This window comes from Poecile atricapillus, chromosome 14 (assembly GCF_030490865.1).
Source record: "Poecile atricapillus isolate bPoeAtr1 chromosome 14, bPoeAtr1.hap1, whole genome shotgun sequence".
In the NCBI taxonomy this organism is placed as follows: domain Eukaryota; kingdom Metazoa; phylum Chordata; class Aves; order Passeriformes; family Paridae; genus Poecile; species Poecile atricapillus.
Window position 1 is genome coordinate 15,848,673 of NC_081262.1, and position 12,371 is coordinate 15,861,043.

Consider the following 12,371-nt stretch of genomic DNA (forward strand, 5'->3'; position numbering starts at 1 on the left):
TTCAGGATACGGCCTCCAAGCATCTTTTTGGTTCAAGGGTTTTTAAAGGTGACTTTATGCATAGCTGCAGTGGAAATAGGGTTTTTAAAGCAAACTATACATTAAAAGTAAATCAATATTAATTTCTGGAGCCTTTTATTTCCAGCCTCCAGCTGGCTGCTGTTTGATTCAGCACTGTAAAATCTGGCAGGAAAGCTGTTGGGGAAGGAGAAGCTGCAGAGGAAGGCCTGAGAACCTGTGTCAAAGGAATGTGACATTCAGTGCCATCACTGTGACAGCTCTGGGTCGTGTCCTCCTTGCAAAAGATTTCAAGGAAATGAAGATGAGGAATGCAAAAAGGTGAAGAATGTGTTTCATTAAACAAACTCAGTCCAGGTGAAACCTGGGTGGCCTCTCCAAGGGTCACAGCCAGGATGGAGTGGGAGCATTTCCCCACCAGGACTCATCGAACCCTGGAACGGTTTGGGTCGGAAAGGACCTTAAAGGACTTAAAGGTCCGGTCCACCCCTGCCATGGCAGGGACACCTTCCACCCTCCCAGGCTGCTCCAAGCCCCGTCCAGCCTGGCCTTGGGCACTGCCAGGGATCCAGGGGAGCCACAGCTGCTCTGGGCACCCTGTGCCACAGGGATCAACCAGATCGCTGCTGCGGGAGGCTTTTGGCCCCGGGGCACCGGCCTCTGGTGCCAGTACCGGTGTTGGTACCCGGTGCTGATGTCGGTGCCGGTACCGATGCCGGTACCGATGCTGATGCCGGTGCCGATACTGATGCCGGTACCGATGCTGGTGCCGGTACCGATGCCGGTACCGATGCTGATGCTGGTACCGATGCTGGTGCCGGTACCGATGCTGGTGCCGATGCTGATGCCGCTACTGATGCCGGTACCGATGCTGGTGCCGGTGCCGATGCTGATGCCGGTACCGATGCTGGTACCGATGCTGATGCTGGTACCGATGCTGGTACCGATGCCGGTGTCGGTGTCGGTTCCGGTGCCGGTCTCGCCCCGCCCGCCCCGTCCCTCGCTGCGGCTCCGCCCCGTCCCCTCCCGTCCCGGCGCCGTCCCCGCCCGCCGCGCTCCCGGTGCCGCGGGGCAGCCGCAGCATGGCCGAGCTGCGCATCGCCCCGGCCCCGGCCCCTCGTCCCGCCGCTGCCCCGCTCCCACCGCCGGCCGCAGCCCCGGCCCCGGCCCCGGTCCCGACCCGCCCCTCGGCGCCCGCCCCGGGCCGCCCATAAAAGCGGCCCCGCGCCCGCCCAGCTCCGCCGCCACCGCCGCTCCGCCGCCGGCCATGGCCAAGGACCAGCTGAAGCCGCGGCTGTGCCGAATGCTCAAGGGGGAGAGCGGCTACGGCTTCCACCTGCACGGCGAGAAGGGCAAGAGCGGCCAGTTCATCCGCAAAGTGGAGCCCGGCTCGCCCGCCGAGGCTGCGGGGCTGCGCGCCGGGGACCGCGTCGTGGAGGTGAACGGGCTCAACGTGGAGCAGGAGACGCATCACCAGGTGCGGGATGGAGCGGGGACAGCGGGGACAAGACCGCCGCGCTGAGCGCCCCGCCGTGCCCCGAAAGCGGGGCTTTCACCCAAAATATCCCCGCCGGAGCATCCCCGGTCCGGCGGCGGCGGAGGGTGCGGCGGTGGGGTGGCTGCTCCCTCCGTGAGATGCCGGCTCCGGGCTTTGCGTGCCCCGGGAGCCGCAGCTCCGTGCGGGGTCGCGCTGCTGGGCGCAGGAGGTTGCGGTCGTGTCAAGGTGGGAAAGCTGAAGGTGTGTGGGGCTGGGCAGGGCTCTGCCGCGTTATGCAATCTGTGGTGGAAAGGAATGGGGAGACCCGGGCTTTATTTCCGGCTCTGCTGTGGGTTTTCTTGGCTGCGTTGGGCGAGCTGCGCCTGCTTGTGCAGCTCGGAGTGTAGGAAGATGCCTTAAAATCTCCAGATAAAGCTGTGCAGATGTTCAGCAGTTGGGCTGGCCAGATAGCGATAGGGCTCGGAGGGGAGCCCTGGCAGGTCCAAGGGTGCTGTTTTCTCTGCTCCCCAACAGAAGCTGTTTTGGGCTGTGGCATTTTCTGCTTGTAAAACTGAAACTTGCATTTGTCAAACAATTTAGTCTAAAAAAAAAAAAACAACCAAGAAATGCGGGGGGGAAGAAATAAGCAATGAGGAAAAAAAAAATCAACAAAAACAAGCAGTGAGGTTCAAGCTGCTCCAGTCCTGCTGGACACTCAGAGCCTGGCAGGGGCACAGCTTGCCTCGTGGGGCTCTGCAGGATTTAGTGTTTCAGTAACTTAAAACATCTGCTCAGCCCCGCTGCCAGCGCTGCATGGGGGCAGAGCTGGGATGTGCCTCGACCCTGCAGAGTTTTGGGGGGCTGTGTGTTCCCAGGTCTCACCCCCAGGCGTGGATGTTGCCGTGCTGAAGGTGAAGCTGAACCTTCCAGGTGGCTCCAACAAAGCGCCGTGGACTCCACTCTGTGAGCCTGGTGGGGTTTCCTGGCTAATTGAGCTTGTTTTGATGCTCTGAGCCAGCCGTGTGAAAGTTGATGTTTGTCCTGAATGTGATTTCAAACCCCTTGAAGGAGGATCCCCATCTTTGATGTGGCTGGGCAGGAAGGAGGGCTGTGTTCCTGTGGTGCCTTGGAAGCCACCAGAGCTCCCTGCTGGCGCTGGGCTGCTGGGGACGGGCGATAGCGGAGCCAGCTGTGTCTTTGAAACATGCTGAGGCTTCCCAGTAGGTCAAGTGAAATGGGAGGGGGAAATTTCTCTTTCTTCCTATTTTTTTTTTTTTTTTGCTGCTGGCAGCTGGATGGAGCCCTGGCACTTGCTCCCGGCGGTGACTGGAACAGGGTGTCCCATCCAGGGTGTCGAGGAGCCTCACTCCGGCTGCCATGGCACTGGGATCTGTGACAGTGCAAGTGGTGGGAGCAGGAGCAGCCCTGCCTGCTCTGGGATCACCCTTCTTCGTGCCTTGATACCATGAGAAGCTCTTCCTTCCCCAGAAACTCCCCAGCAGCGATGGGCTGTGGCTGGGGCGCTGCCCTGGTGGCTCACACCATGGCTTTGAGCAGCCGCCTCACCGTGGCTCTTCCTCGTGCTGCTCCTCACCCAACCTTGAATAAGTAACACTTCTCCATGTGCCTCAGGTCTGAGTGCTGCACACAAGGCCTCGCTGTTTGGGTGTAACTGTGTTTCCAGCCCAAGCTGGCAGCATTTTTGTCTTTGTTCTCTGTTTTTTTTCTTGGCCTTGCCCAAGGAGCGAAGGCAGAACGCGTTCTCGGGGCGTTTCACGTCTCAAATGCATCCTGGGTTCTTCGGAACCGGGCAGAGGCACAGCTGCTGTGCCCAGAGCAGGGAAAGCCCCCGGGTGCCCGTGGAGGCTGGCAGCATGGAGCAGGGCACGGGCACCTCTGCGGGAGCTGCTGCCCGTGGCACCGTGAGTCCTTCCTGGGCTGTTGTTTGGCAAGGGTGGAAGGGCCCCGCTGGCTGTACCGGGCTGGTGCTGCCGTCTCCAGGGGTGAAAGTCTGCTTGGGTGGAGCTGCGGAAATCATGGGGCTGGGTCGGGTGCTGAGGAGGTCCCAGATGCTCAGAGGAGGCTGCTCTGTCTCCAGAAGCCTGCGGGACTCGAGGCTGGGAGCATGGCTCGGAAGCGGGTACGGTGCTGGGCAGGACCTGCCCAGGGGCTGCTGCTTTGCCTTCCACCTCTCTGCTCTGTCCCCAGAGAGGTCTGCTGCCTTGGGGGGCTCCTCACAGCCCCTTCTGCTCATCCTGCTCGTGGGGAGCGGCAGGGGCTGCTCTGTGCCGCTCTCCATCCATCCATCCCTGCCTGCCTCAGCCCCTGGCACTCGTGGGACCTTTGCTCCATCGCTGCTCTCGCTGTGGCTGTTGGGGGGCTCGGCCATGGGGTGAGCCCAGCTCTGCTCCACGCCGCCTTTGGACCCTTCTGTGAACCCTCTGCAGTCTGTGGGACCCCTGTGATCCCCCCTGTGGGATCCCCCGTGCTGCCTGGGGCACCCAAACTGCGGGGTCTGGGGGATGTCACCGCAGGGCCAGCGCGTTCCCCGGCTGCGTCTTTGGTGCCGTGCGTTGGCTGCTGCTGCCAGGGCTCCTCTGGGGGAAGTGTCCCTGCCCAGGCACCGCTGGTGTCAGCAGCACCGTCTGATGTGGGATGGAAACGGATCTGAAGGGGAGCAGATGGATTTTCTGGGCCTGATGGATCAGCACCCTCCAGGCTGGTTACGGGTGGGATCACTGCAGTGGATGGTTTAGTTCAGCCCTGTCTGCAGCCTGTACATTTCTTGCAGGCTGGATTTTTTTTCTTGTTTGCAGATACGGGCTCTGTTGACCTTGAGTGGAGCTTGCAGGGAGTAAATAAACGCTGGTTAATTGCGTATTAGGCTCGTTTGTCGCTCTAACCTTGGCGTGTCTGGCCACTGTGACCTAGATCAGAGCAGGAGCCCTGCAAGGAGCCCCAGGCTGCTTTTGGGGGGGTTCCCAGCACATCAGGGGTGTTCAGGGCCACCCCATGGCTGGGGATGGTGGCTGAGCAGCGCTGCCAGCAATGCCACCCCTCCTCCTCGTCGGGATGAAGGCCTGTACTGGGAGGAGGTGCCCTTGGTGGCTGCCAGCAGTGAGTCTGGAGGTGGTTTCCTTGTGGATGTTCTGGATTTTCCCCATTTCCATCCCAGCCCACTCTGGTGGGATTTACCCCCTGCCTGGCTGTGGGATCAGCTCCTCCTGGCTCTCCCCACCGTCAGCGTCTGTGGGAGCCTCTGCCAGTCCCTGATCCCCGTGAAGGAGCCGGGCACAGCCGGACAATGTCCCCATTCAGCCCTGCCTGGAGCTGGATCCTGCCAGGGATGGGCTCATCTCCCGCTCCCAGCGCTGCCTGCCCTTACCTCTGCCGGTCCCCAGCAGCACTGGGGGTGGATGCAGGGATTGGGCTGTTCCCTTCCTAAATCTACCCCCAGCCTGCACAATGCTGTGGTGGGGGACAGCCCCTGACTGCCCACATTGCTGCTTGGAGCCTTCCTGTGCCCCCTGGCTCGTGCCCTGCCCTGGCTGTGGAAGGACAGGCTGGATTGAGGAAATGAAGGTGTTTGCTTGGTGGGACACACTGGGCTCCACAGGACAGTGGCAGGCAGAGGGCTGCTGGTGCTCGAGGGCAGTGCCAGCCTCTGGAAGCTGTTGAGTGAGCAGGTGGTGATCCCAGATGGTGTGGGCAGAGCTGCTGTGTGGCTGTGACCCGGGCTGCATCCCCAGGGATCTCCCAAAGCTGCGTTCTTGCCCTTTCTACCCCATCACCCGTAGCTGGAAGCATAAACCTTTACCCAGAGCAGAGCTGCAGAGCTGTGGGGGAACTGATGGCCCTGCTTGGGCGCAGCTCCTGCCACCCCCGAGCGTCCCCTGAGCTGTCCCTGTCATTCCCAGGTCGTGCAGCGCATCAAGGCCGTGGAGACGGAGACGCGCTTGCTGGTGGTGGACAAGGAGACGGACGAGTACCTGTGCAGCCTGAGGCTCACCTGCACCGAGGACATGGTGCACAACGGGATCCTGCTGGGCTCTGCCAAGGGCCTGCCCAGCGACAACGGCGAGGTTTGGAAACCGCAGCTGGATCTGAGCGGGGGCGGCCTCCAGAGGCATTCCCACAGCTTCTCCTCGCACGGCAGCAGGAAGGTGAGGGCAGAGCGGGTGGAACCTCCTGGTGGCTCCTTCCTCTTCGAGCACGGCTTGTGCCAGCAGAGATAAACCTTGTGTGTGTGTGTGACTGTCAGCTTGGGGACCCCAGGTGTCCCAAACTGCCCTCTGGAATCTCTCTCTCCTCCCCAGCTGTGCATTCCCTCCCCTGCGGTGCCCCCTGAGCTGCTGGGGGGGTTCTCAGTCCTGAGTGACCCCACGGTGCCTCAGCCGAGGTCCCAGGCTGGATCCCAGAGCAGGGCTGTGGCCAAGCTGGAGCTCATGAATGAGCTGCTCTCCCTCCATTATTTGCAGGAGGGAGGGAACATCTGGAGCGAACGTGTTCGCAGCTTTTTGCTGAAATAGGAAGGAAATTGGCTCTGTTTAAGCAGCCTGGGTCTGGACTGTGATTCGGCACTAAGTGCCTTTTATTGGTAAACTCCTTTCCAAAGGGGAAGGAATTTGGGGTGGAAACCGTCCAGTTTCCATGGCTGCCGGGGCTGGAGGAGACGGCGCAGGCTTGTGCTGGGCTGATAGCGGGGCTGGCTCCGGGCTGCCCCTGCCGCAGGTGGGAACGTGGCAGGAGCTGTGGGGGTGGTGTGTGGCCAAGCCAGGCACTCTGGCCCTGCTCCACAGCCATCTGTCCCCTCCCATCCGTGTTCCCCCTCTCCTGTGCTCGCTGCTCTGTGCTGCTCATCAGCCTCTTCAGCATGGAGCTGCTGTGGGCATTCCTCCTCCTTCTCCTCCTTCTCCTCCTCCTCCTCCTCCTCCTCCTCCTCGTCCCTGGGGGCCCTGCAGGGGCTGCAGTGCCAGGTCGCTCTCTGTCCCCTCGGGATGGGGGTGGTGGCTGAGTGCTGGCCCAGAAGTGGCCCCTGGGCTGCCAGGAGCCCATCCATGGGAAAGTTGGGAGAGCGTTGTGTCCTCAGGAGCCCCTGGTGCAGAAATCCCCCTGTGCAGAGAAGGGGTGATGCTGGTGTGAGGCAGGAGAAGGGGGCTCACCTCTGGTCCTTCCCTCTGGAGCTGTTTGGAATCTTGCACAGAAGGATCCTCCTTCTCTGGGGCAGGCTTGGAGACGGTATTTTATTTTCCTGTATTTATTGCCTGGTTTGAAGCTGCTGGAAGGTCTGTGAAGGTCAGAATCTCACCTGTGTGAGGATGATGGTGGCTGTGTTCCCCCAGGATGTTGGAGCTGGGTGGGAGAGGAGCCATTCCCAGGAGAGGGTGGATTTCCACACGGGGCATTTCCTCTGGTGCTGTTCCGTGTGCTGGTCGGGATCCAGCGGCGGGAGCTGACGGGAAGTCAGGCCAGGAACAGCACGGTCCTTTCCGGCCTTTGGCTCCTCCAAGGAGAGGGTGGGACAGGGAGAGCAGAGCTGGGACTGGGGAGGAGAGTTCCCCTCCAAGGGGCTTTTCCTGGGTGTTCAGTGCTGGAGACAGGGCTGGCCAAGGGGAACTGGCTCCAGGGGTGATTTCCCCCTCGTGGGGATGGGGATGGGCTGCTGAGCACATTGGGGTGCTTTGCTCCTGCCCCAGCAGCTCTGGGGAGAGCTGGGCACTGCCAGCTGTCCTGGCCAAGGTCACTTCACTGTGCCAGAGCCGTGTGTGACTCTGGGGTGAGGGCAGGGGTGGCTGGAGCAGCAGGACCTGATGTCCTGTGCCTTGCCATCCTGCTTAATTCAAGGTGCTAAAACCTGCTCCAGGCTCTTGGTGTGGGTGCTGTGTCCCTCTCGCTGGCTCCCAAAGCAGCAGGAGGCCAGGGCATGGTGAATCAGATGTGGTGGACCCCGATTTCTGCCCTGCCCAGCCCCCCAGCACTGTGTCATGGGGCAGCTCGACCCTAATCCAGCAGGTCACAGGCACTGGAATGTGCAGCTCCCGAGTGTGGGGGGTTTTTGGGAGATTGCTGCTGCTGTAGTGGGGCTGTGACAGCTGGGATACACCCAGAGATTTGTCCCCAGCCAGATTTCGGGCTTTTCTGAGCTTTCCTGGAGGTGTTCAGTGAAGGAGAGAAAGCAGCTCCTTCCCCCCTGCAGACCTGTGGGAACTGGGGCCGATGCTCGGGGCTGCTCCCAGGGAGCTGCATTTTTGTGAGCAGCGTTTGTTTATAGAAAAGCTGGAGTTTTCCTGGATTTGAGGCCGGGGTTGTTCAGGGAGCCTGAAGAGACGAACAACTTTAACAAAACGAGGAGAGAAACCTGGTGGCTTGTGATGGAGCAGGAAGGGTGGGCACAGCCCTGCCACCCCCCAGTGCTGCCCCAGATTTATTTCCCAGCAGGGGTGACCCCCCCAGAGCTGCCATGGGTGGGGAGGTCACCGTGCACCCCGGCAGGGACCTGGTGGCCAGCACCTCGTGCTCCAGGAACCTCGGTGATGCCATGAATAATTCAGCACGTATTTAAAATCCTGCCCGGGGAGCAGGTCGGCAGGGCTGGCAGCCAGCAGCTGTGGCTGTCACAGCTCTGCTGTCCCCAGCGCCCTGGGGACTCGTGCCCTGTGTGGCTGTGGTGGCACAGGGAGCCAGGGCTGCCTTGCCCTGTCCCACAGAATTGTGCCTGTGTCTGCTGGGCTGGGGAGGTTTGTCCCACTCTGTCCCCTGGCAGGGTCTGTGTCCTCCATCCCAGGTGCTCCCCTGTCCCCAAGAGGTTCTGGTGGCTTTCCAGGCTGTTTCCTGCGTCCCCAGAGCTCTGGCTCTGCCCTGCTGGGCTCCAGCACTCCTGGCAGGTGCAGAGGTGGGGGTTTGGGGGGTCCCAGCGTGGCAGGGGCTGCTCTGGGAGCTGGTGTGAGCTGCTCCAGTGGCAAAGGTGCCTTTGGGCCGTGGGTGGCTGTAATGAAACGCCTGGGCTGGTGGTGTGTAAAGGGCTGCAGGGCTGCCAGGACCTCACCTGGATGCTGCTGCTCGTTCCAGAGGTGTCTGTGGTGGGCAGGTGTCCTGGTCAGGGCTGGCAGCACCTCTGCAGGGGCTGTGGCTCTGCTGTCCCATTCCTGCTGGGCACTGGGAGGAATGTGCTGGCACTGGGACCCCATTATGGCCATTAGAGCTGTCCTTGGGACTTGCTGCCTTCTCCAGGTGTGTTTGTAGGAGAAACAAGAACAGCAAAGCCAGAGAGGCGTTGGGGGTGATGCAATTCCCTTCCTTCATGCTCTGTTTGGTGGGGGATGGGTGTTCAAAGGGACCTTTACAACCTTAAACTTCTCCAAAGTTTATCCTTTGGAGAACAAACCCACGTCTTGGAGCTTCTGGATTCAAACCTGTTGAGTCTGGGAATTTAAATGGAGGGGAATGAGTGGCTGGTTGTTGATTGTCCTGTGCTGGGGAGGGATGTGTCACCTTAGGATGGCTGCTGGCAGGGACAGGAGGCAGCAGGATGGTGTCCCTGGGGTGACACGGGGGTGGTGGCAGCCCCTGAGCCTCCTGCATGTCTGAGGACAGTGGAGCTGCTCTCTGCAGGACAAGGGCTGGGCGCCTGTTGGGACCAGGTGTAGGGTCAGTGCTGACCTCGAGGCAGTCAATATTTACCCTTCTCTTTGGGTCAGGAGTAAGAACTTTGCTCTGTTGCAAATAAACCCCCTGTGTTGTGATGTCTTCTGCCACGGTGCTGCAAGGGGAGTAACTCAGGACAGATGTTTTTGGAGCACTTTGCCAGCTCAGTTGAGGCCCAAAATTTAGGGCTTGTAGAATAACCACAAAGATGTAATAAAACCAAACATGAGCAGAAATGTCTGCAGCAATTATGCAATTTAAAAAAAAATAAATAAGTAGATGGTTTGAATTAAAGCACTTCCCTGCAGCATCTTCCACTCCCCGTGGCGAGCTCAGATCTGTGGGAGAGGGCGATGGGAAAGATGGCAAAGCTCAGCCCTGGCACAGCCTGGGTGAGGTTCCTGCTGTGCAGGGAGGGGTTTGGGGAAACCCTCGGGCACAGAGCCCCAGGAGCTGTGGCTGTGTCCTGGGGCATTCCCTGCCCTTCCCACAGCAGCTGTTTTTGGGGATGCTGTGGGTGTGAGAGGGCAGAGCCGAGGGGAAGCCGTGTTTGTGGGGGCAGCAGGGATGTGCCACCCTGGGAGCTCTGGCCATTTCTAGTTAAAAAAAAAAACCTTTGCAAAGCCAACAGTGGAGCTGCCGCGAGGGCTGCTCCTGCATGAGGACATGGGATGGATGAGGAAGGGAAGGTGCCTGGAGAGCCTCTGCCACCCCCAAAGCCCTTGCCGCTGTCACCCCCGTGGGGTGTGGGTTCTGTGGGAGCTCAGGCAGGCTTGGCACGGGGGTGCCTCGCTTTTGGGATCGCTGCTTCAATCCCAGAGCACGGCAGCAGCCGGGCGGAGCTGTGGGGACGCTGCTGACCCCGCTGCATTATTGATGTGGCCGGGCTGTGGCATCGCGTGTCACCGGGCTGGGGGTGGGCTCTGGAGCAGCTCCAGCTCCGCACCTCGGGAATGGAGGCTGGAGCACGTGGAGATGCAAATCCTCATCCCTGGGAGTGTCCAGGGCCGGGATGGAGAGCGCTTGGAGCAGCCTGGGGTGATGGAAGGTGTCCGAACGAGATCAGCTTGGAGGTCCCTTCCCATCCACACCACTCACGGGTGCCGCGATGATTTTGGGTGTTTGTGCTGCTGCAGAGGCTCCACATCCCAAATCCCTGCGGCTCCCCAGGCTGGGATGGGGCAGCCCCGGCACCGTGCCCCACACAGCCCCGGCTGCCCGGCCCTTGTGCCTTGGCCCCGTTCCCTTCTCTTGCCGCTTTGTGCTGCGAGTTTGGGGCTGCCAGGGGGGGTTTGTGCAGCTCTGGTTGAGCAGCGTGTGCTGGGCATCATCGCCACAACACTCGGAGGAGGTGCTGGCAGGGACCTGAGCCAAATCCCGCTGGAAACGCTCCCCGCTCCGGACGGGAAAGGTGAAGGATCCCGGCAGGGTGAGCCCCGGGATCCCGGCAGGGTGAGCCCCGGGATCCCGGCAGGGTGAGCCCCGGGATCCCGCATCCTCCCGGAGCCCCGGGATCCCGCATCCTCCCCGAGCCCCGGGATCCCGCATCCTCCCCGAGCCCCGGGATCCCGCATCCTCCCCGGGCCCCGGGATCCCGCATCCTCCCCGAGCCCCGGGATCCCGCATCCTCCCCGGGATCCCGCATCCTCCCCGAGCCCCGGGATCCCGCATCCTCCCCGGGATCCCGCATCCTCCCGGAGCCCCGGGATCCCGCATCCTCCCCGGGCCCCGGGATCCCGCATCCTCCCCGGGCCCCGGGATCCCGCATCCTCCCCGAGCCCCGGGATCCCGCATCCTCCCCGGGCCCCGGGATCCCGCATCCTCCCCGAGCCCCGGGATCCCGCATCCTCCCCGGGCCCCGGGATCCCGCATCCTCCCCGAGCCCCGGGATCCCGCATCCTTCCCGAGCCCCGGGATCCCGCATCCTCCCGGAGCCCCGGGATCCCGCATCCTCCCCGGGCCCCGGGATCCCGCATCCTCCCCGGGCCCCGGGATCCCGCATCCTCCCGGAGCCCCGGGATCCCGCATCCTCCCCGGGCCCCGGGATCCCGCATCCTCCCCGGGCCCCGGGATCCCGCATCCTCCCGGAGCCCCGGGATCCCGCATCCTCCCCGGGCCCCGGGATCCCGCATCCTCCCGGAGCCCCGGGATCCCGCATCCTCCCGGAGCCCCGGGATCCCGCATCCTCCCCGGGCCCTGGGATCCCGCATCCTCCCCGAGCCCCGGGATCCCGCATCCTCCCCGGGCCCTGGGATCCCGCATCCTCCCCGAGCCCCGGGATCCCGCATCCTCCTCCAGCCCCGGGATCCCGCATCCTCCCCGGGCCCCGGGATCCCGCATCCTCCCCGGGCTGCAGGAAGGGGCTTCGGGTGCCCAGAGCTTCCTTTTGTACGGACCGGGGCTGTGTCCTGGGCTGGGGGGACAGGGCTGGGGGGGACAGGGTGGGGGTCCCCCGGCTCCAGGCTGGCCCTGCCGGGGCCGGGGGCTATTTTGGTGCCGGGGCAGCGCAGGAAGCCCCTCCCGGGGAGGAGAGCATCCACCCCGCGGCACAAACTTCCTCCGCCGCGGTATTTTTAGTGAAACACAAAGCGGGAGGGAGGCGAGAGGCAGATTAGCATCGGGAGGAGCCCTGCCCTGCCAAGAGCTTTTGTTCCCGGAGCCACACGCTCCCGAGGGGCTGCCGGTCCTGCGGGGGGACAGTGGGGTCACCCCGGGACCCCCCAGCTGCCAGCCCGGAGCTGGGGGTGCTGCGGGTGGTCCAGCCGGGGCTGATCCCTTCTGCATCCTCGAGTAATCAAAAACTTTCCCTCGGAATGATTGGGCAGCTGATCTTCAGTGGGAGCTGCTGGAAGTGCAGCTCTCCCCAGCCCCCTCGGCTCTCAGGGATGGGCTCCAGCAGCTTTCCTTCAAACCCAGCCCCGCTCACTAGTGGGCTCCCAGCCAGCTGCCGATGGTTCTGTTCAATAGCAGAACTATTAAATGGTTTAGAATAAATTAAAAATCTTCTGGCAGCGTTGGGGCCTTCTGCGTGTGCCCTGGCAGCTGCACAGAGCCTCTGCTGTGCCTCTGCTCCATCCCTTGGAGCTGCTCCAGCCTGCTCGGCCTCGTGGGCTTGACATGGCAGAGGAAACCTTACAACAATATTGGGTTTTGGGTGGTTTTTTTTGTTTGTTTGTTTTTTGGGTTTTATTTTTTTTTGGATTCTCTGTTTATTCCTGACACCTGAGTGGGT

The 12,371-nt window shown here is 62.0% G+C and overlaps 1 protein-coding gene across 2 annotated transcripts in view; it reads left to right on the forward strand.

Annotated features, from left to right (window-relative positions):
* Positions 1–1,058: 1,058 nt before the first annotated feature.
* NHERF2 (NHERF family PDZ scaffold protein 2) overlaps positions 1,059–12,371 on the forward strand; it is a 32,360-nt gene continuing 21,047 nt past the window's right edge. The window contains exons 1-2 of one of the 2 annotated variants that reach the window (XM_058849791.1): positions 1,059–1,495; positions 5,413–5,658. In XM_058849791.1, the coding sequence (XP_058705774.1) occupies positions 1,286–1,495; positions 5,413–5,658 (456 nt within the window). In that variant the 5' untranslated portion in view covers positions 1,059–1,285. Of the gene's footprint in view, positions 1,496–3,544; positions 3,636–5,412; positions 5,659–12,371 lie in introns of those variants that run through there. The other variant, XM_058849792.1, reaches the window with a different exon arrangement.